The sequence below is a fragment of the Lampris incognitus genome, chromosome 14 (assembly GCF_029633865.1).
Source record: "Lampris incognitus isolate fLamInc1 chromosome 14, fLamInc1.hap2, whole genome shotgun sequence".
Lineage (NCBI taxonomy): Eukaryota > Metazoa > Chordata > Actinopteri > Lampriformes > Lampridae > Lampris > Lampris incognitus.
The window spans coordinates 26,551,607-26,574,636 of record NC_079224.1 but is presented as its reverse complement, the minus strand read 5'-3'; the positions used below and the strand labels follow the sequence as shown (position 1 = coordinate 26,574,636).

Genomic DNA, 23,030 nt, shown 5'->3' with positions numbered 1-23,030 from the left:
ATTTTGTAGTGAAACATGGCATTACCAGAGTGGTGTTGTGGGAGTTTAATAGCATGCAGGCCTTACTGGAAGAGAGTATATTTCCTTGTCAACAGTCTTCAATCTGGCCCTCCCATAATTCAATTCCCATCGATCTGCATTAACTTGCATTGCTGCACAGTAGGATATGATTGAGAGACTAAGACAGAGGGAGTGTGTCCTAGTGAGCCCCATGTGGATGGTCACACTAATTCAGCGATGGAGCCAAGGCTGGCTATCAGTTTTTTGCATTTTTGTGTAGGTTTTTTATGTTAGTTATGAAAACTAAAAATGCGAATACCTAATTTCTTGAACAAAACCCAGACTTGATGTAGGATTCCACTGTTGACAACTCCCTTCAAAACTACCTTATCACCATTTCAACCTTGATAATATATGTGCTAAATAACACGTAAACCGCATGCTATCCTTAAAACCAACAAAGGACCAAGGAGTCTGACCACCAACCAACCTTGGGTCTGGTGGTGTTGTCCTCCTTCACCATTGTCCATTCTTCTCCATCCAGGCTGTAGCCCACCTTAAACCTCTTCATGAAGATATTCCTTTCACGATGTTTCCCTCCCTGAATCATCACACCAGTCACAAGCTTGTCCTGGCCCAGGTCCACCTGCAAGGGAGCGTGAGAGTCAGGCCAGTTGGTTGGTTAGTCAGCTGGTTTATAGATAAGAAACAGATGGGTAAACCAACTCACTGATGGATACTTATTTGTGAGTGGATGACAAATTAATTATTCTATTTTCTGGGATAGGAAGGTGGAGGGTAGAGCGAGAGAAGAAAACTGATCCAATTGGCATATGTTTAATTGGTTCAGTTACCGGGAAACCCAAATGACTCAGCAGTTCACAGACAGGGATACTGACAGACTGACCGTCAATATGTCTGTAAGATCAATTGGGCTGGTTAAGATCTAATATGTCCCGGGACAAAAGTCAACTAAGTCTCTGATTGGGATCTACTTCCCCTTTCGATTGTCCAGATAAACTCGTCTGGTGGAGAATCTGCCCCATTATCCTCAACTGTGCACCCAACTTAAACCGACTAACTGCATGACTCTGCTGGTATTGTGTCCTTTAACTTCAGAACTAATCAGTATGTTTGCATTAAAGTCTTTATGAAGGAGAAACTAGTGCACTAGCAGCTAAAAGAATATGTCTGCAACAAATAAAGCCAATATCCAGAAACTGTCTGGACTTTAGCAACGTAAACCCGATGTTGCCTGGGGGGTACACTGTATTTTAAGATATAATGGCATGACCTACAACAAATACTTATGATTCCACAATACTGCTGTCAATTATACACTACCATTCTTTGTGTAAATTAAATAAATTGTGTATTGATGATATCTGATGAAACTTGAACAACTCCATGGACATATTAGATCAACATAGCAGCACACACTTAAGATGTACTATAATTTAGGAATTGTATATACTATGTAGGAAATGTAGATATGTTAATATACATATAATATAATATATTATAAATATATAGTATATATAATATATTAATAAATATAAAATAATATAATAATATTATATATATATATAGAAATAATATTTAAATATAATAATATAATCATGAATTATTATATAATAATGAAATATAATAATATAATGTAAATACGAGAGGTCACATAAAGTGTACTATAGACACTGTCAACACTTGAGCAGTATTGTAAAGAAGTTGCAATGAAAAAAAGATCATTTTGAATACTATAACACTATACTGCATTTCAAAAGCTACCAATCTGTGTCAAATAAGCAAACTCAAAGTCAGCCAAAATTCATTACACCATATTTATCTTTTTACCATATTGACTGTCCAAAACCTTAACCCTACCTGTAGCCACTCATTTTTGAAGGGTTGTTTGGTTTGCTGTTGGGTCCAGCCTGACCTCCCCGTCAGCAAGCGGGCGTTCTCCGCCATCCAGCCCCGCTCGGCGTACGATGACGCGCTGATCTGGGTGTCAGAGATCTGACCTGAAACCATACCCAGCATCGTCGAGCATGGGTAGTCTGTAAACAAAAGGAGAGTAAGAGAGACGGGGGCAGGGGGAGAGGGAGAGACAATGAGACAGAGAGAGAGAAGTTGGAGAGGGCAAGTTTGTGAAATAATTGTAAACATGACGGACTTTTTTCCCCCACGCTGTACGAAAGATACTAACTGTTCCCAAAACTTCTTTATTTCTCTTTTCTTGTTCGGCTTAGACAGTCTACGTAACAGTGTTGTAATAAATTCTTTGGGTTTTATGTGAGCATCTCAACAAGTCAAATTCCTTCTCGATGCCCAAACTTGCTTGGCTATTTTTTTTTCTAACAGCCCTTGAACGACCACATCACACATGGTGCAACTAGGCGTTCCTCCTCTTTTTATGTCCTATATGATGTAGAGGCATTTCAGCTAAGCGTCAGTGTAGTGACAGAAAGAAAAAGATTTTTAGTTAGTTATGCTCACACACTAACACGCACACACGCACACACGCACAAACACACACACACACACACACACACACACACACACACACACACACACACACACAATCCTTTACTATCTTGACTGCTTCTAATTGTGATTTTGTAGTTTTTCTGTTGCTTTTGAATTTTGTTTGTTCTGGTTTTTTTTGTTTTTGTTTTTTTTGTTGCTCACTAAAGTAGCCTGTAATAAAGCTATTTTGTGAAACAAAACAGATTTGTCAAACTTGGTTGTGTTAACCTGACATGACTGCATGATGAGTTCATTGCAGATGCAACACGTGTGGAGAAATTAGCATGCCTTTCATTAAGTTTTCTCAAAAAAACAAAACAAATTCATGGAACAATTTAATGGGGCAAACAAATCTATTTTCCAAAACAACCCAAATCTAATATCCGGTTTTAAGCAACTGCACCCTGCTGTGTATTGAAGTACTTCATTTCACAAATACTTCTCTGCTGCTTAACAAAGGTTCCTTTGGACGTGAATTCCTCTGCAGCGTGATGTCTAATTTTTTGGCCCGCAATCTACTTTTATAACTACGCCTGTTCACAATACAACACAGCAACTGTTCACAAAAACAACTATTCACCGGTCTTTATGGAAACCCCCTGTGTGTGTCTGTGTTTGTGTGTGTTAGCGTGAGCACGTATTTTGTCGCAAGACTGTGCGTGATGATCGCTGCCTTTTTATGTGCATGGGAATGCCTTGACTGCCTCTGAATGCACGCACGCACACACGCACGCACACGCGCACACGCACGCACACACACGCACACACACACACACACACACACACACACACACACACACACACACACACACACACACACAGGTTTCCCAGCTTTGTCCACGTCTCCATATTCACATGGACCTTTATGAAAGTAACATATGCGGAGCAGGCTCACACTGTTTCCTCTAGACCCACCACAGCTGTACAGGCTCCCCGCCACCTGTGGGAGTTGCTAATTGCAATGGTGGAACACATTACCCCCATTGCCCCCCCCCCCACCCAGGAGCATTGACAATTGTGCTACCTGCGACTGAGACAACAGCAGGATTCTAACTGTGAGAGAAACTGCAAAACATTTCTCCAGAGAACTCAAGAAGATTTGCAAGGTAATGCCAAACTCTTACATATACACATTTTTTGTTCTGCCCCATGTCCCTCAGGGTCTCTGCTGCATATAAAATATAGTTCTCATTCTTTGCATTCTTTGTATTTTTTTTAATGCATTAACATGTTTCAAAAATAAATTTTTTGACTAAATGACACATTGATATATTGATTACTCACTGGATTATATTGATTATTCTAAACCAACAGAGAAATGTGGGGCGTTCTCATAGGTGCTGGCTAAAACACACTTTGGGGGCACCCGGGTAGCGTAGCGGTCTATTCCGTTGCCTACCAACACAGGGGTCGGCAGTTCGAATCCCCGTGTTACCTCCGGCTTGGTCGGGCGTCTCTACAGACACAACTGGCCACGTCTGCAGGTGGGAAGTCGGATTTGGGTATTTGTCCTGGTCGCTGCAATAGCGCCTCCTCTGGTCGGTCAGGGCACCCCCCCGATCATTAGAGAGGGTGTTTCTGGTGAGACATCTTTGCCTCTCTCACCCTGTAAACATGTCCATGTGTAGCCCATATGTGCCTGTACCCCTACACTCCATATATTCCATGTCCTAGTTATCAGCCAGTGGTACCTGAGGTTCTGCAGCCATAGATTTCAAAGCGCATGCAGATGCCTTGCTCCCAATTCATGGGTCTGATGCGGATATAGCGGGCCAGGGTCTGCTTGGGCAAGAAGGACTGCACCTCATCTGTTGGGTTGTGATTGCCCTGGAAAATCTGATGAACACGGAATAACAGAAAAGAAGAAAGCCACTTTATTTTTGTCATTGTACAGGTTACAGTGGAATGAGCAGTGGGCAGCTGCAGTGCCCGGGGACCAGCTCCAGTTCTTCTCTCCACTGCCTTGCTCATGGGCACACACAGCAGTATTAACCCTAACAATAACAGTAAGAGGATTCTGCATGTTACATCTTCACCTGATCCAGCAGCACAATTGTGTCAAACTGATCACTCAGTTAGTCACTCCAACTATGATCACTCAGTCAGTAAGTCAGTCAGTCAGTCAGTCTGACTGATGTTTGCAGGGCTAGCCCTGCCGGCTGGTCCTGCCAAAACTGCTGATTCAACCACGAACCAAACTTCTTTCCTCCTTAAAGATTTAAAAACAGTGCCCTTCATTAGAGTATGAAGAGGTAATTATTATGGGCAGTTATGATATTCATCACCCATGCCTACCTTTTGTTTAGAGTCCTGCTTCACTGGGATCCAGTCCTCTCCGTTGGAGCTCACGTCCACTTTGTAGGAGCGAACAAAGTAGTGCCTCTTGGTCTCTTTGGAGATGGCTCCCTGCGTCCCAATGGCTGAGACAAACCGGAGAAATCCCAGGTCCACCTGACAACACAATAAACACCACGAAAGGTTAACAGACAAGATCAATATGAGGTCACCTATTGGGATCCACGGATCTAGGGTGCACAAGGCCCTTAACCCCTGACTGCAAAGGCGGCACTGCTTAATGGCCAACCGTAAAAAAGCTGCTTGTTCTGTTAAGCAGCTCCAAGAATGTGAAGAATGAGAAGAATGAGAAACAGGTCATTGCTGAAAAGGAACCTGTATTCATAATGAACTCTCCCTGGATAAATAAATGTTTAAAAAGAAATAAATAAACATAAAATATGGCCGAGTTAACTTGGTTGCTAAGCTTCTTTGTATACCCCAGATATCATTCTCAGTATATGAATAATAAGTTTTGGGTGTACCAGGTAATCCATCCATCCATTATCCAAACTGCTTATCCAATTTGGGTCATGGGATGCTGGAGCCTATCCCAGCAGTCATTGGGCGGCAGGCAGGGAGACACCCTGAACAGGCCGCCAGGCCATCACAGGGCTGACACATTCACACATAGGGACATTTTAGTATGGCCGATTCGCCTGACCTATTTTGTCAGGTCAGGTGAATTGGCCATGTCTTTCGACTGCAGGAGGAAACCGGAGCACCCGGAGGAAACCCACGCAAACCCCACACAGAGGACAACCTGGGATGACCCCCAAGGTTGGACAACTCCGGGGTTCGAACCCTGGACATTCTTGCTGTGAGGTGACCGTGCTAACCATTGTACCACCACACTGCCCTGTACTGGGTAATGTTTCAGTTTCAGTTTTTTGGTAACAGGAGCTCAAATCTCATTTACACTCTGACTCCCTCCACATGTAGTCAAACAATGAGAGCGTCAGATTGGAGAGAGGCACTGCCCCGTATGTCAGGCAGCCATTTCTCAATCATACATAAGTGAACTTAACAGGCATATTATGCAACGAAGGGATGTTATTCAACGTACTTTACCGAGAAAGTGCTGATTTTTAATCGGGACATCACTGTAACATGACTGTCAGCATAAACTTCAGTTTTTATGCTGACAACCTTAAAAGGCACACAACAGTAAGAGGTAAAAGGTTCAAAGACCAGAATGTGGGACCATAGGAAAAGAGATATAAAAATGACAGAAGAGATGAGACGAATAAAAGCTAATAAGAGGAGTTTTCATCTCATAATTTACATAAAATATACCTCTAAAACACACATGCATAAGCGCGCGTGCGCGCACACGCACACGCACACACACACAAAAAGCAAAAGTTGGAAAGTGATTTTGTTTTGTGCCCAGGCCTGCTAATGGTACTGAGGAGGTTTTTAGGCTGACCATCTAAAAGCACTTCTTTTCTCAACAGAACAGTCCATCGCTCATGATATTTGCTGGAAATTAAGAGAAAGTGTTGGATTTCTAGTACAACAATCAAATTCCCCGTTTTGTGGTTATTTTTAAAAAATAAGTTACACGGACATAAATAAAGTCAAATATATTAGAAAATGCAAAGTTAGCAAAATTTACTGATGTAATGACATCAGTAAATTAACATCTTAAAGTGCAGCTGATAAGTCTGGATAAAAAAAAAAATCCAAGTTTGAAATTTTTTTGTATTGAAGCTGGTGAGAGTATGTCCTGACAGATGACGTCTATTGTCTGATCCCAATATCAGTTTCCAACATGTAAAAGACCAAACAAATTTCTTTTGAATTTTTTGGGCTATATATTTGCTCTATTATGCATATTTTTTAAAGAGAAAGGAAAATTATAATATAAATCTTGTCGATGTTCCCTAAATTCTTCATTAAATAAAACTTGTACCATTTGAAGAAGAAACTTTATTGATCCCCTTCAACCTCACCAGCATACTCATGGCTTTTCCCCTTTCCTTAAAAACTTACAGCGACACACACAGACGCGCACACACACACACACACACACACACACACACACACACACACACACACACACACACACACACACACACACACACACACACATGTTTCTTTTATATACACCACAGACTAATTTTAAGATTGGCTGGGGTGGGGTGGAGTAGGGGTGTGTGGGGATCAGGTCCAATGTGATGAGCTCACGAGATGGATGAAGACCAATGAAACCACAAATATGTGACATGTAGCTCTGACTACTATCCACTGGGCAGCAATATCTGTTTGCTGACTGAGGTGTGTGTGTGTGTGTGTGTGTGTGTGTGTGTGTGTGTGTGTGTGTGTGTGTGTGTGTGTGTGTGTTCAGGACAAAATTTGCAGCTGTCTGCCTGCACCACTAATGAGTAAAGTGTGATTTATGACCTATATTTGTCTGTTTGTGTGTAAAGCCATCAGTGATGTGCGGTCGGGGTAGGCAGTGCCTCACCAAAGCTAAAAAGAAATGTTGAGATTACATGATAGCTGTATTCATTGATAATTTCTTCATAGTCATAATTCACAATTTCATGAATTTTATTTCCATCCATCCATTATCCAAGCCGCTTAGCCGAATTCAGGTTGGGAATTCATTTATTTAAAATTTTCATTATTCATAATTTATCTCAGGGTTGCCAATACTGCAATAAAACTAGTCAGAATAGTTGTTTTAAAAGTACAGTATGCTCCTTTTGCCACAGCCTTCTCCTAAAACCTACCGTTCCTGAATGCAGGACGTTTAAGGCCATGGGCTGAGGCAGAGGCTATCAGTGCCTCTGTCTTCAGGTTTGGCGCAAAGGTCGACGTTTTCATAGACTTGTGCATGCATAGCTGGTTGTCCCACTGTGTTGAGTGATCAACGAGCAGGCAAAGACCGACCCTGCCTCCGCTCTTTCTTGTCACGTGACACTCACTCCTCATTCTGCACCTTTCCTCTGCCACCTGGCATGGACAGCTTAACGGCGGCGGCCAGTGTGGATAATTCTTACTTAATGTCACCATTGTTTTATGAAGAAAAAAAGAGCTGTGGTTGCTAATGGCAAACCAACACCTGACCTGCAGGACCTTACTAAGCGGAAGGGGCGAAAGACTACACCAACTTTTCCAACAGAGTGGTACCAAAAGAAGGGCTGGCTATGTGGCTGCAGCCCAGCCAGACTAGTAAACTTTGCTGATAGCTAGTCTGGCTTTTGCGTTTGCTTTTGCTTTGAAACTAAGGAATACACCTAACAAGGAAGATTTTTATAACAAAGTCACTGACATCTCTGACGAGACAGATAGGCACAATGATTTCGTCTACAAATTAAGTAAATGCCCCCTTTAAAAAAAAAGTATAATTTTACTCTTTTTTTAAAAAACCCTTTCATTGGCTCTGTGTATGTTGTATGATGTAAGGCTACCGTGCGCTGACACCAAGAGTTCTCTGTTTTCTCGTCACAAAGACATGAGAGGGAGGTTAAGAAGGACGTGCTCGTGACTCACATCAGGGGCATTGTGGGTCTGGACGATTTCGTGCTCATTCTCTTTATCCTGGTGTGCTGACACCAGACCCCCATTGTGTGTGGTTGTCGGTGCTTTGCACGTTTTGTAGGAGGGAAAAAGCTTTTTCTACTTATTGGTGCGCTGAGACCAAGCCCTCTCTCTCGCTCTCTCTCTCTCTCTCTTTTTCTCTCACCGTGTACCGACACAAGGGCATTTTTATTGTGTTGTGTATGAAGCGGGATGTGTCCATTGATTAGGTTTGATTGCGCATTTGCTTCACATCTGACTGACTTTGCGGTAGGCATCATTTCACACATGCAGTCTTTCCCTGAAATGTTCAGGAACGCTTCCCGCACAAGGTCATGTGTGAATGGGAGCAGGAAAATCTGTACTGAAAATTTTCCACCCCAAGACCATGTAACATTTCGGGAAAAATACAGGTAAGGCGGTTTTGTGAATAAAAGCAGTAACATTGCAGGGACACACACATGTAAAGGGTTACATCCGTTTGACGAAAGATGCTTTCACGTGGAGCAAGCGAACTGATCACAAGACTACGCTGATGACATATTTGGATCCGCGACGGTTGCCTTGCCTCACAGGTGATTTGACAAGTGCAACACAAGTTGTTTTTTTATTTTTTTTTCTAGACGGCTGGAAACTGGACAGATTCAGAAATAAGGGCGCCCCTCTCAGTTGACGCAGAGGATGACATTGATCTCTTTTAAAAACTAATTTTTATAAAATAGCTTTTAAGTAGAGTTTAATTTTGTATTATGCTTTTATCTATTTATTTTATCTTTAGATTTTTTTCATTGCCTTTTATCGATGTTTCTATTTCTTGATTGCATTGAGTATTTTCTGTTTGTACGTCTGTGAAGCACTTTGTAAACTTGTTTTTGAAAAGTGCTATACAAATAAAGTTTATTTATTATTATTATTATCTACTGGACTGTTTATTGCCCCATCTATTCCGGCATTACCATGGCATGTGTGAAAAGGCACAAGACAGAAATGCTCTTGGATGTAGCTGCACGTGTACATAATGAAAATCACTAGCGGTGCTTGAAAGGTTGTCCCAGTAATTTATTGGGAGCTATGTGTGAAAAGCACTATATTTGTTTCTTCATAGTCTAACTAATGGAGACTGTTTTATTTATTCATGCGCAATATGAGTTTGGGCTGCTGCGTTAATTGAATGTAGACACATGCCACAATTGATAGGTCACCGGCTACCCAGGCAAAGATCTCATCACATGTTACTGACCCAGCAAACAAAAGAACGTCCCCAGCACATCCCCTAAATGTCCTCTCCGAATGTCTGGTAAATGCCATTGTGTAGGGTTTTCATTATGTCACGGGGACGTCTAGTAGACTTTCCCCTAATGTCCCTGTAACGTCCTAATGTCCTTGTCTGGAGGACTTTCCCCTAGCATCCCTGTAATGTCCTTGAGACGTTACAGGGACGTCCCTCGATAACGTCCCCGGGACGGTGCTTTAACGTCTAGAAGACTTTCCCCTAATGTCCCTGTAATGTCCTCGGGCCCACAACAACGTCTCCGTGATGTCTGGAGGACTTTCCCCTAACGTCCTTGTAGTGTCCTTGGGACGTCCCTGTAACGTCCCACGATAACGTCCCCAGGACGGTGCTGTAACGTCTAGAGGACTTTCCCCTAATGTCCCTGTGATGTCCTCGGGACGTTTCCTGAACTTTGCGCAATGACGTCCCCAGGACGTCACGGGGACATCCAGAGGACTTTCCCCTAACACCCCTGTCATGTCCTGACAGGGCCGTCCCGCGATAATGTCCCTGTGATGTGATGAAAACCCTACACAATGACATTTATCGGCCGTTCGAAGAGGACCTTTAGGGGACGTGCTGGGACATTTTTTGCTTGCTGGTGAAGCCGTACAGGTCATGAGATTGTTTTGAACCTATCAAAGGATCTCCAGTAAGCTCTGTAACATACAGGGAGTCTAAACAAGCACACATTCATTGTTAATTGAATGCATTCATTTAACATGTCAAAAAAGTGTAAATTTTGCAAAAGCATCATTGAAATACTAAACCTGATATCCATCGGCAAATAGTTCAAAAAAACCCGATGATTCTATCCATAAACACAGGACTACTTTATTAGCAAAAATGTTCAGATGATCCCCGAATTAAACAGTAAACCAGAATGTGTTTCATTTTTATGCCAGGCAAGAATAATTTCACAAGGTGTCCATTTCTGAAATGTGAATATCTCAATGTAGCTTATAACAATACTAATTGAATCAAATTAGAAAAGTCACCTGCAACTTTCTTTATTTTACAGGCCAAATATAATTTTCTGTAACAAAACCATCAAGCTAGAGGCCATGGCTGTTTACCCACTTAAACACATGGTTGAGTAAGCTGATGTAGCAGCTGCATCTTAAATTGAATTAACCAGGTGGTGGCTGCTGGCAATTTCCTACAATGATTGTGGGTCTAGACTTATTACACTGTAAAAAAAAAATCTGTCATAACATGTAATTTAATCTAGACTTGAGACCTTAAATCTTATTTTTCTTAAACAATTGGAACAGTTTGCCAGTGAAATGAAATAATTTCAGTCATTTTCCAAGAAAATAAAGTTGTTCTGATCATTTTCTTCAATCATAATTTTCTCAGCAGATACAATGACCTGCTGTATTTCAAGACATAAACCTTTGTTTCTAGAACAGTGATATGCAAAACTGTAAGTATACTGGAAATGATACTCAAAGTACGCGGCATGACACAATGTTTTCAGATCTATTCAGCAGGAAAAAAAAATCCATCAAACCTCTGTTTCCCATAAGTCACAGGAAACTACTATGCAATTTTCCTCTCTCCCTTCTGAATGGCTAACAAGGATATAGGGGAATATTAGACTATATAGGAGTATATATAAGAATAATAGATAGGACGCGAAAGCCGGGCAGGCTAAGCTAACTGCTAGCCCACGCAGACCGGCAGTTCCAACAGTCATCCTGGCTGGCGTTCGTTCTCTTGGACAGTGTTGGATATGTGTTGTTGTAGTTTTTTTTTTGTAGCTTGGCTTTAAGTGTTCTTGTAGGTTTTGGACGTGTTTTTGTCTTTGTGTTGCACTGCTGTGGGCTGGGGGAAACGATATTTCGTTTGACAAATAAATGTTCCTGATTCCTGATATCTCGAGGCTTGTACTCTGTTTTCATTAACACACTGCTTTTGTACTTGCACACTGTCGGTGAATGTCTGGAGTAGGGCAGTCCTGAATACCATTTTTTGGGCTACGGGTGGGGGGCTGAACATGACTCAGGAAGGACTCAACCGTTTCAATTTCTCCGTTCTCAGCTGAGATGGACGGCATAGCGCCGCAACACGTCTTTCTAGTTAATTGAAGGCATCCGTTTTTAAGAATTCTGTTATTCTACAGTATTGTTGTTTGTATTGTTATTTGTTAATAATGATAATAAAAAAAACATTTTCCAAAAGGTTTGGCGTGTTTTATGCAAGTTTGTAATCCCAATGCGTTTGGTTAAATGAGGTCCTATCTATAAACTTCTTGTGACATGGTAACAGCTTGTGGCAATTTTTCATATCATGGGTAAATTACAGACCTACATAAATGCTCAGTAAAAGGTTCTGACTCTGAGATAATGCCCAACAAAGCGCTGTGAAACAGAAGTGCAGGAACAGCATACAAGCTGCAACATATTTAAGATATAAGATTTATATTTCTTTATAATTTCTTTATTGTCATATCTCAGTACTCGCATACATTGAGACGAAATTTGTCCTCTGCATTTAACCCCTCCTATACACTAGGAGCAGTGGACGGGGCCAACTCCAGTCCCACATTCCGTCAGCTATTAGCTTATAATGCTTTACAACCTGAACCCAACAAGAGTCAAACAGAGATACAAAACACCCATATTTCTGTTATAACAACAATAGTTTTAATGAGATAGCCGTAACAGTGGGCCTCATAGTGTAATACTCTGACAGTTTTTCTGAAAAATCACAAACCACTCAAATTATTATTATTAATATTATTATTTCTTTTGTGTTTCCTGTTTTACATCCTGCAGAGCCGGGTCCAAACTGTGGACCTGAGGCACTATAGGGCAGATGTCACTTGATTGACAGTACTCGTTGTAATATGTGGGTTGTTCCAAGTAGGGCGATCTTCTGGACTGCATGGATGTTGAATATTATTATTATTATATCATTATTATTATTATTATTATTTTTACCAGTTACCGACACAGTAAAGAACGAAAAATAAATGAACTAACTGTAATAAATAGAACAAGGTAGCACAACAGCAGCACAGCTGAGGTCTTCGGTATTTTGTTTTCCCTTTAACGGCCAACGTGAATTGAAGCGTGACATCACTGCTGTGAGAGGGATGTCAATAACTATCTGATGAATGAATATTCGAATAGTCGAATATACTGGCCCAGCCCTAGCTTAGAGCAGCTAAAATAGTGTAACGGGGGCAGTCCTATGCTGTTCTATGCTGGTCAGCCTGCTGCATGCCCGTCACTCTCATCATTAGCTCTGCGTTGTGTTCTATTTTGGGTGGGGCCCCAGGTGTTGTGGGGGGCCCTCAGTCTCTCATCATCATCATCATCATCATCATCATGATCAAGGAAGGAGGGGGGACACACAGGACTCTATTTGGCCCACCTTGCCATTTCTTTTGGTTTCAAACCCTTCGACAAACGTCCAGTCCTCCAGCGGGAGCGGTGTTTCTTACGGACGTGGGGGTCGAAGTTCAACCACTGCCCGGACTTCACTCATGTGCGTTAGAAGGAGAAACCGTCCACGGGACTCCGATGTAAGAAAGGATAAACAAGTATTTTATCCCACAGCTTGCAGTATCTTCTTACAGGGATACTCAAGGTTACGTTCTCCTCAACCAGCAAAACTGTCCTACGGTAAGAAATACGTGTGGCTCGGCTCGATTGCTGCTTGAGACTCCTCCCACAAAACAAAAATGGCCTCTCCCGCGTTCCCTCTTCCATGTACCCACAAGACCTCTCTCTTAAAGCGACAGTACATGTATATGACGGTCGTTGGAAAACATACATAAAAGTAAATAATGACATAAAATAAAATGTAGTAAACACAAATAACAGCACACAGACAGGATTTGGTGATATTTCATACTCAAACAAAATAAAATAAAAACATTAATTTTAACCTGGTTACATTCACCCCTCCTGAAATTCACCAACATCCTGACAGCAGGATAAAAAGAGAAAGAGGAAAGGAAAAGTCCATCACTGACTACTGGCACAAGTGAAAAGAAGTACCTAGTCCTCCAGTCAACTTAGGAGCTACCTCGGTTACGAGGTCCAGAAAATAATGAGGTTCATCAAGTCTCAGAATTCCCTTAGATCAATGTGACGCCTGATACGCCACACCATGCACTTGGCCCAAAACAACCCTGTCTGATAGACACCTAATAACTCACATTAAACTAGTTTGAATGACTCCAACCTCCATCAAAGTTCAAACCCTCACATTCCGTAGAAATGGCATCTGAGCCATAGATTCTATTAACCTGTTCACTGACCTCACCACCCTCCCTGTGCGTGTCCTAACCCGACCATCGCTCTCTACTTGCGTGCGTGAGACAGTGCGAGCTGCAACATCTGTATCGAGTGAGGGTGGTGCCCCTGTGTGCGAATCAGTGTGAGATATAACACCTACATCGAGTGAGTGTGATGCCTCTATGTGTGGTGCGTGTGTGTTGTGTGGTGCGTGTGTGTTGGGTGGAGACTGAGCAGTGGCCCCCACAGGACTGACTACCAGACTAGACGGAATGAACTCTTCCGCTTCTGCCCACTCAGATCTAGGCGAGTCTCCAAGTGATGAGACTGCTAGCCCCACTGCATCCGCTGAGACCGTCAGGCCATCTGCACTGTCCTCCTCATCGGACTCTGCGCAGTCAAGCAACTGACTGGTTGTACTGGACTCCTCACCCTGATCTAACTCAGGAAGGGGCAAGAAGTTGACCTCCAACAAACGGTTCCTGTGCACCACTCTGGTGTGCCCCTCTGCATCCTGAATCTTGTAGACGTGGATATTGGGGTTGACACCGACAACCGTGTACACTCCGTTCTCCCATTTGTCAGCCAACTTTCTCTTCCCTCGCTCACTCTGGTTCGCAACCAAAACACGATCCCCGACAGACAGGACAGTGCCCTTGGCGTGTCTGTTGTACTGTCGCGCCTGATGCTGCTGCTCAGCCGTGGAGTGCTTCTGAGCGATCTCCATTGCACTCCTTAGACAGGAAAGCAGAGACTGAGCATAAGAGTCATAGTCAACAACGTGAGGATCATGCAAAACCTGCCTGAACATAACATCCACCGGCAGTCTTGGGACACGCCCATACATCAGGAAGAAAGGTGCATAACCCGTGGTCTCGTGAACAGTGGCATTGTACGCGAGCGTGAGAGAATGGATCTGCTGAGGCCACTGTTGCTTCTGCTGAAGCGGAAGGGAACGGAGCATATTCCCCATCGTGCGATTAAAACGCTCTGTCCCGCCATTACCCATAGGATGGTAGGCCGTCATGTGGGACTTCGCTACACCCGCCAACTTGAGAAGCTCTGCAATCAGGTTACTCTCAAAGTTTGTGCCCTGGTCAGAATGTATTCTCTCTGGAAACCCTCAAACACAGAATACATGATCCCAGAGTTTCTTGGCGACCTGCTTCGCTGTCTGATTGGTGCAGGGGAACGCGTGAGCAAGCTTAGTGAAGTGGTCAGTAACCACTAAGACATCGACTGACCGCTGCTTACTGTCCTCAGCGGACCAGAAATCCATACACACAAGCTGCATCGGTGCGGAAGTTTTAATGCTCTCCAGGGGCGCGCAAGCAGCTGGCTCTGGGGTCTTCCCAAACACACATCTCCGACAGCATCTGACATATGCTCTGATATCCCTCTCCATGTCAGGCCAATAAAAACGCTGCCTTGCAAGAGAGAGAGTACGGTCCTGGCCCTGATGACCAGCATGATCGTGGATGCCAGACAGTGCCTTGTCTTTCAGACTCAGAGGTAAAACATACTGAGACCTCCTCTGCTTGGACACTGGGTCCTTTGTCACCCTGTACAAGACACCATCATTGACTTCCAACTTCTCCCACTGTTTCAACAGCCTGAGGACCTTCTGGTCAGCACCATGCCTCTCACGTCTCGATGGCCGCTTCCGAACAGCGACAAAGGGCAACACCTTGGAGATGCAGGGGTCCTGCTCCTGACTCAACCTGAGCTCCTCGGTGGATAACATTGGCAGTGTATCCTGACCACCCGACAGATGCTGAACGTGCTGGACCAAACTGAGTGCTGTGAATACTGATGCATCAGGCCAGTCACATTTGGCTTGAAAAAAAGCCCTGACCTCAGCTGCATCACAAGCAAACCCAGATCGCGCACTACTCACTGTTTGGGACTGGCAACTGAGTCTGAAAACATCCTGCACAGAGTCCCCCTCAACCCCGTCGGCTTCCTGAACAAGGGCCGGGTAGGGCTCCCTAAGTAGCCTCTGACTGACGGGCTTGGAAAAAGGGTCGCGACTCAAGGCATCCGCCACCACGTTTTTCTTCCCTGGCAGGTGTTTGAGATCGAAAGTGTAAGACGCCAACTTAGACACCCAGCGGATCTCACACGCGTCAAGCTTCGGCTTCGTTAGGAGATAAGTCAGCGGATTATTATCTGTCCAAACGGTGAAGCTTTGACCCTTCAGCCAGTGGCTGAACTTTTCACAAACACTCCACTTCAGCGCCATGAACTCCAGTCTATGAGCTGGATACTTCCGCTGTGAGGCACTGAGGGACTTGCTTGCAAAACCAACAGGTCTGGCCTTGGACTCTCCTCGGGTCACTTGAGACAGCACCGCGCCGAGTCCGTCCAAAGACGCATCGACCGACAAAATGAAAGGCACCTCAAAGTCTGGATGGGCAAGCACCACACACTCCAGTAACATCGTCTTCAACAGATCAAATGCTTCCCCACATTCCACCGTCCAGTCTGCGGAGGTAAGCTTACGGAAGCTGCCATGGGGCTTCTTATCCTTAGCTGACCTCCCCCTCCTCTTTTGTCCAGCTGTAAGGGCGAACAGGGGCTTAGCCACGGAGGAGCAGTTCGGGAGGAAATGCTGGTAGTAAAATACCATACCAAGGAAAGATTTGATCCTACGAACAGAAGGCGTGCACCCATCACCTTCCATGAGATCCTGCACTGTCATGTTGGAGATGACCTCTACTTTGGAGGGATCGACAGACACACCTCCGCCATCAACCACGTGGCCCAAAAATCGCACCCGCTTCTGCAGCAGATGACACTTTTTCGGAGCCAGTTTCAAGTTGTTCTCCCTCAACCTCTGAAACACAGTGCGGAGCCTCGACAGAGCCTCAACCTCTGACGGCGCGAAGACAAGAAGATCATCACGATAGCACAAAAGCTTCGTGAAGTTCAGATCCCCAAAGATCCCAATCATCATTCTCATGAAGGCTGCAGGGCTATTACAAAGGCCCTGTGGCATGCGATTGTATTCATGCAACCCAAGGGGAGTCGTGAAAGCAGTGTACTTTTTGTCATCTTCATGCATTGGGATGTTGAAGAAGCCAGAGGTGAGGTCCATCGTACTAAAGAGGCAGTTACCACCCAGCGCGGCAAGACAGTCCGACTGGTGTGGCAAGGGATGAGCGTCTTTCAAGGTCCGAGCATTCAGCCATCTGAAATCAGTGCAGATCCGAAGCCCGCCATCCTTCTTCCATACCATAACCAGCGGTGAAGCGTATGCGCTCGAGGACTTCCGGATAATCCCTTTCTCCTCCATATCAGTGAGAACCTGTCTCAACTTCTGATAGTGGGCTGGGGGAACCCTCCTGTAGGGCAAGCGAAAGGGGCGCTCATCCACCAGATGGATGCGATGTGTGTATCCTGTGACCTCGCCACAGTCCAGAGAGTCCCTGGAGAAGATGTCATGGTACTCGGTGAGCAGCTGAGTGAGCTGGGACTTGCATGCCTCACTAACCTGACAGGAGCTGAGGTCAATGTCACTGAGTCCGAGCTCTGACAAACTCCTAGCCGGCTGGACAGGGGGACAGGCACTATCTGTGGCGTTGGACTCATGCCTCCCTGCAACTGATTGCAGTCCCTGGAAAACATTAAAGTCCTCAATCGCCAAGCATGGAAACACATCAGCCAACTTGCAGTTCCTTTTCAGTGTGATGGCTTTGTCAGATGGATTGACAACAGTCATGGGTACCCACCTATCACCCCAGAGCGGTGTGACAAGTCGACCTACGAGGACACTGCGTGGCATGGCCTTGGAGCCTGTCGGCTCCACAACAACAGTGCTTCCAGCTGACATAGGCACCTTAGTAGGAAGTCTGCCCCAGACTAAGTGCTCGTGCCTCGGTAAGAGTGTCATGGCCTGGGTGAGCTTAACAGTACCTATCTTCTCAGGAACTGCACCACCCCTCCAGCGCTCTACATTCGTGAACATGGACAAGAACTGTTCAACGTCAGGACTAGACGGATGTTCCTGTCTGGACGCGATGTCCCAGTACTCAGTACCACTCTTGAGTACATGGGCCACATGTTTAATGACGTTTGTGCCGACTATCAGATCATCATGCTGACCGGGCACGACCAGAGTGGGTATGACAAAGGAAACACCATAAAGCTGCATGTTGAGGTCATAAAAACCATCAGGCCTAGTCTCCAGACCACCGCAGCCAATCAAGACAATGTTCTCTTCAGGCTGCTGCTTCTCAGGTAAAACACCCCCAGAGCGGAGCTTCTCTACTGCATTTTCACTGATACTGCATGACATAGAGCCAGTATCCAACATGCCATTAAGCTGCACACTCTGGTTGACAAGAACAGGAGCATAGAACAAGTCAATGAAAGCCTGAATCCTCTGTGTCGCCTGAATGACCATACGCGAACCCTGAGGTGCTTTGGCACACTTGTCTTCATGTGAGCCAGGTCGGGGACATCAGTGAGGGATACATCTACATTACCCACACCATCCCTCTCTAGGTGTGGGTTTAGTAGTTTAACGGACGAGACTGACGACCAGCTCTTCCACCAGGCTGAGAACGGAGCTGGTTGGGCGGCTGAGGGTGAGGACAGTCCCTCTTCCAATGACCAGGAGACAAACAGTTTATACATCGGTTCTCCCGGCTGCAGTGGGAAAATGTGGAGTGATCCGGAGACTTACAAACCCTGCACAACCTCTGTGGTGCGTCTGGCACCCGCCCTGCGGCGTTAGCTGGCGGTTGAGTCAGCGTCGGTGTCCGGACTGCAGCGCTAACTGGAACCTGAGTCTGCATTGTGACCAAACGGTCTAGCAAGCTCACCAAACTCCTCATATAGTCATCACCGCCAGAGACAGGTGCGGGAGACGGTGCGGGAGACGGTGTAGGAGACCTTGCACAAAATGGTATAGGAGATGACGCATGAGCCGGGACGGGAGATGGCAGCACCGGCACGGTCGTGTTCAAGTCGGGAGCCATGTCGACTACAGGGACATGAACCTGTGAATGGAACCTACGCTCTACCGCGCCTGCTTCACGTTGTCCACCTGCAGCAACACGGGACTTCCTCTCCAGCATGTGCTCATCAAGCCTCTCCTGGATCTCGCTAGCAGACCATTTCCCTGCGGACTTGAACTTAAAAACATTGGCAAGAGACTGATCTGGACAGTGTTTGATAAACATCATGCTTACCTCGTGGCTTGGCTCTTCAATACTACGGCCCTGCCACTTCAAGCATTCGTCAGCCACCTCCACTGTTTTATTAAGCCTAATCCAATACTCCATAGCGTCCTCACCTGGCTTGGGCAGCGTACTGTAAAAGTCCGCCAGGGGCATGCTCGAGTATGTGAGGTCACTAAAGTGTTGCTTCAGTACATCAAAAATAATGTGGGGGTTCGCTATGTGGTCGACAGATGTGTTGCGCAGCTTTATCCTCACCACGTCCCCTGCTTTCCCCATAAGCTTAGCTAGAATCTCATGTGACTGCTCACTAACTGGAATGGCTCGCTTCCTCAAATACAAAGTCATAAGGCTCTCCCACTCATGAACTGTAAACTTATCAGAGCTATCGCCCCTGAAAATAGGAGGCTCCCTAGCGTCTGTCTGCATTACTACTCTAACACTAGGAGCTGTCTCCAAACGCTGTTCAGCAGACCTAGCACTGTCTGTGTGTGTGTTTCTAAGCACTTGTGTTTCCTGCAGCTTAGCAGTGACTGACTCTCCTATCTTCTCTGCTAACTGAGTAATGAGTGTGGCTAACTCACCCACTGGCTGCTCGCTGTTACCTAGCACAGCCCCTTCGCTGATACCTGGCCTGGCCCGTTCTACGTAGCGTGTGGAGGTGAACTGAGGAGTGCCAAATGTGGTCGGGTCTCTAGGTCCTGGTGCTCTGGTGTCTGGTTCCCCGCCCTCTAAGAGCTGCCCGAAACTCCTACCTACACCTAGCCGTAAACCCCCACCCACATCTAACTGGTACCCCCTCTCCATAGCACACTGGCGATCCAAAAGATCCTGATCAGCAATGTTACCCCCACCTACGTACGAACCACCCTCTGCCATGTTCCTACCTCTAACACTCAGATAAAATAAAAAATAAAATAAAAAAGTGAAAAGCTCAATTCATTTAAATAATTGAATCTAGAAATCACTAAGAGATTGAAACAATCACACACAATCAACAAATTCACCAATAGATTAATCACATATGCACATATCCAGTAGTTTAGATCAATAGATTATTCACACGAGTCCTTCAATCACATCAACATTAACCTTTTTTTCCTTTTTTTTTTCGTGTGTTTTTCTTCCTTCAATATATACAAATGTCCTGTTCACAAGCCCAGTCCATGGTAACCACAGCTATGACTGTCCAGTGTCCACACAGCTCAACTCCAGTCCACTGTAACATGAGTGTACAGTCTGTAGAAATACCTGAGGACGTCTGGGGCTTGATGACGACAGCAGCCTCCCGCGGCGAGCAACTGATGTCACTCTCAGAATCCAGGAGGGTCACGGCACCAATGTAACGGGGGCAGTCCTATGCTGTTCTATGCTGGTCAGCCTGCTGCATGCCCGTCACTCTCATCATTAGCTCTGCGTTGTGTTCTATTTTGGGTGGGGCCCCAGGTGTTGTGGGGGGCCCTCAGTCTCTCATCATCATCATCATCATGATCAAGGAAGGAGGGGGGACACACAGGACTCTATTTGGCCCACCTTGCCATTTCTTTTGGTTTCAAACCCTTCGACAAACGTCCAGTCCTCCAGCGGGAGCGGTGTTTCTTACGGACGTGGCGGTCGAAGTTCAACCACTGCCTGGACTTCACTCGTGTGCGTTAGAAGGAGAAACCGTCCACGGGACTCCGATGTAAGAAAGGATAAACAAGTATTTTATCCCACAGCTTGCAGTATCTTCTTACAGGGATACTCAAGGTTACGTTCTCCTCAACCAGCAAAACTGTCCCACGGTAAGAAATACGTGTGGCTCGGCTCGATTGCTGCTTGAGACTCCTCCCACAAAACAAAAATGGCCTCTCCCGCGTTCACTCTTCCGTGTACCCACAAGACCTCTCTCTTAAAGCGACAGTACATGTATATGACGGTCGTTGGAAAACATACATAAAAGTAAATAATGACATAAAATAAAATGTAGTAAACACAAGTAACAGCACACAGACAGGATTTGGTGATATTTCATACTCAAACAAAATAAAATAAAAACATTAATTTTAACCTGGTTACAATAGCAAAGGAATTTAGAATCAGAAATGGGGACAAAGGCACAACCACGGTTCACGTAAGGTGATGAAAGTATCTATACAGTCTACATTTGTGATTTTGCCATATGCATTATGGCTGGCATAGAAATGACAACACATTTTTTTTTCTGATACATCACTATACAATCATGCGTCTTCGTTCCTTAATTGCCAGTGGCCAGTAATCTTATAAGAGTTATGTTGGTTTGGTTGAGGAACAGAGTGTTGAAATGCAGCTCTTTTAGGAATATATGTTCTCCTTGTGGCTCCTAAAATGGCCATGACCAAATATCACTTGTCTACAACATTTGTGATAAATTGAATTTTTTTTTCAAATTTGAACATCAGATAAAATTAGTTGATAAGATGGATTCTTTTTAGTGTACATTTCTTTTCTGTTGTCTGAGTCATAAAACCCCGAGTCAAAAAACAAACACTAAAGCAGGCGATTTAACTCAGGCCAACCGTTTCCCCCAGTCATTGTCAAACAGACAGGAATTAACAATGCAAAAAACAGGATGTTGTCTATGTTGAGAAGTGACATAAAATTATATCCATATTTTCAGCTTTGTTTAAAACGATGAGAAACTCAGCCAGTGGGATGAGTGAATTTCACTTGTCTCAATTCAATCCAACTTTTTGGATTTTATTTTTAATCTTAAAATAACTGGAAGTCAGCTGTATTTCCGCATCAGTTAATTTTTGTTCACGTTATCAGGATTTCTTCTAGTTGGTGCATTAAAACATGATTTTTCGTAAATGAAAAAAATGACTCATTAGCATTTTACAACAGTAAAGTATAATAATTGCTACTACTGAACAGAACTCTTTTTTGCCCTTTTTATGACTAGAATACACAATAAAAGTATTTTCAAAGAGAAACTAGTCTTTTTACATAAAAATGTAACACCAAGTTAAAAATTACATAAATACTAAAACTTAGGCTGGGATCAGACTATACAAATTTAGCCCAATTTTGACATGATTTTGCCATTGTCAACAAATTTCCAGCGTCGGGCCCGATTATGAACGTCAGGAACAACGAACAGGTGTCTTTACCCTGTGTAGTGTGACATAAGTGAAACACAGTGATGTGGCATCTGGGACACCCCACGACGAAAAGTCTAGCATGTCAGAATTTTTTGTATTTTCCTGCCTAGTCTGAGAACTCCTATGACGAGTACGGTGCCATTGACCAATAGGATGACAGAGTGCTCTCTGGTGCACATATGTAAACACACCATTCCATTATCCAAACTACTTATCCTGCTCTCAGGGTCGCGGGGATGCTGGAGCCTATCCCAGCAGTGGCAAAGAGAAAGTGATGCTGCTGTTGCTGCTGTCAGGTGGAACGATGCAACCAAGGAAAGGTTAGCTGAGCAGTGGCAACAATACCCCTGCCTTTTTGAAGTTTCCTCGAGGAAGTACCATGACAGAATCAGAAAAGATGGGCTAAATGTTGGCGAGAAATGGCGGAGGTACTTCAGCAACCTGGTGAATAGCTGGTTAAACTATACTAGGTTATCATTCCCCAGTAGCACTAGCCACAACAGCATTCACAATCGTTTTTTTCTTTGTTTTGTTTTTCTTTTTGGAACAAGACTACCAGTATCACACAGCGTTTCTGTAGCCATGATGGACAATTTCTTGACCCTCCTCGACAACCTATGGATTCGCGCAAGATCGTGAAAGGCAGCATACGATGGTTGGTCGGGGGTCATACTTGTAGTGTTGCCAGTCTCCTGGCCAAGACGGGGCAAGAATTTATGGCACTATGATTGCCTAATCTGACATGGTGACCATCGCGAAAGACAAAAGTATTGTGTAGTCTGACTCTAGCTTTACTGGTATTTTACCAGTA

The 23,030-nt window shown here is 44.5% G+C and overlaps 1 protein-coding gene across 2 annotated transcripts in view; it reads right to left on the bottom strand.

The window, feature by feature from the left end:
- The window catches only part of LOC130124555 (neuropilin-1a-like), a 94,814-nt gene that overhangs the window by 18,625 nt on the left and 53,159 nt on the right, over window positions 1–23,030 (bottom strand). For both annotated transcript variants that reach the window (XM_056293957.1, XM_056293958.1), the window contains exons 7-10: window positions 4,822–4,977; window positions 4,218–4,362; window positions 1,882–2,057; window positions 491–646 (exon numbers count right to left, since the gene is read on the bottom strand). In XM_056293957.1, the coding sequence (XP_056149932.1) occupies window positions 491–646; window positions 1,882–2,057; window positions 4,218–4,362; window positions 4,822–4,977 (633 nt within the window). The remainder of the gene's footprint in view (window positions 1–490; window positions 647–1,881; window positions 2,058–4,217; window positions 4,363–4,821; window positions 4,978–23,030) is intronic.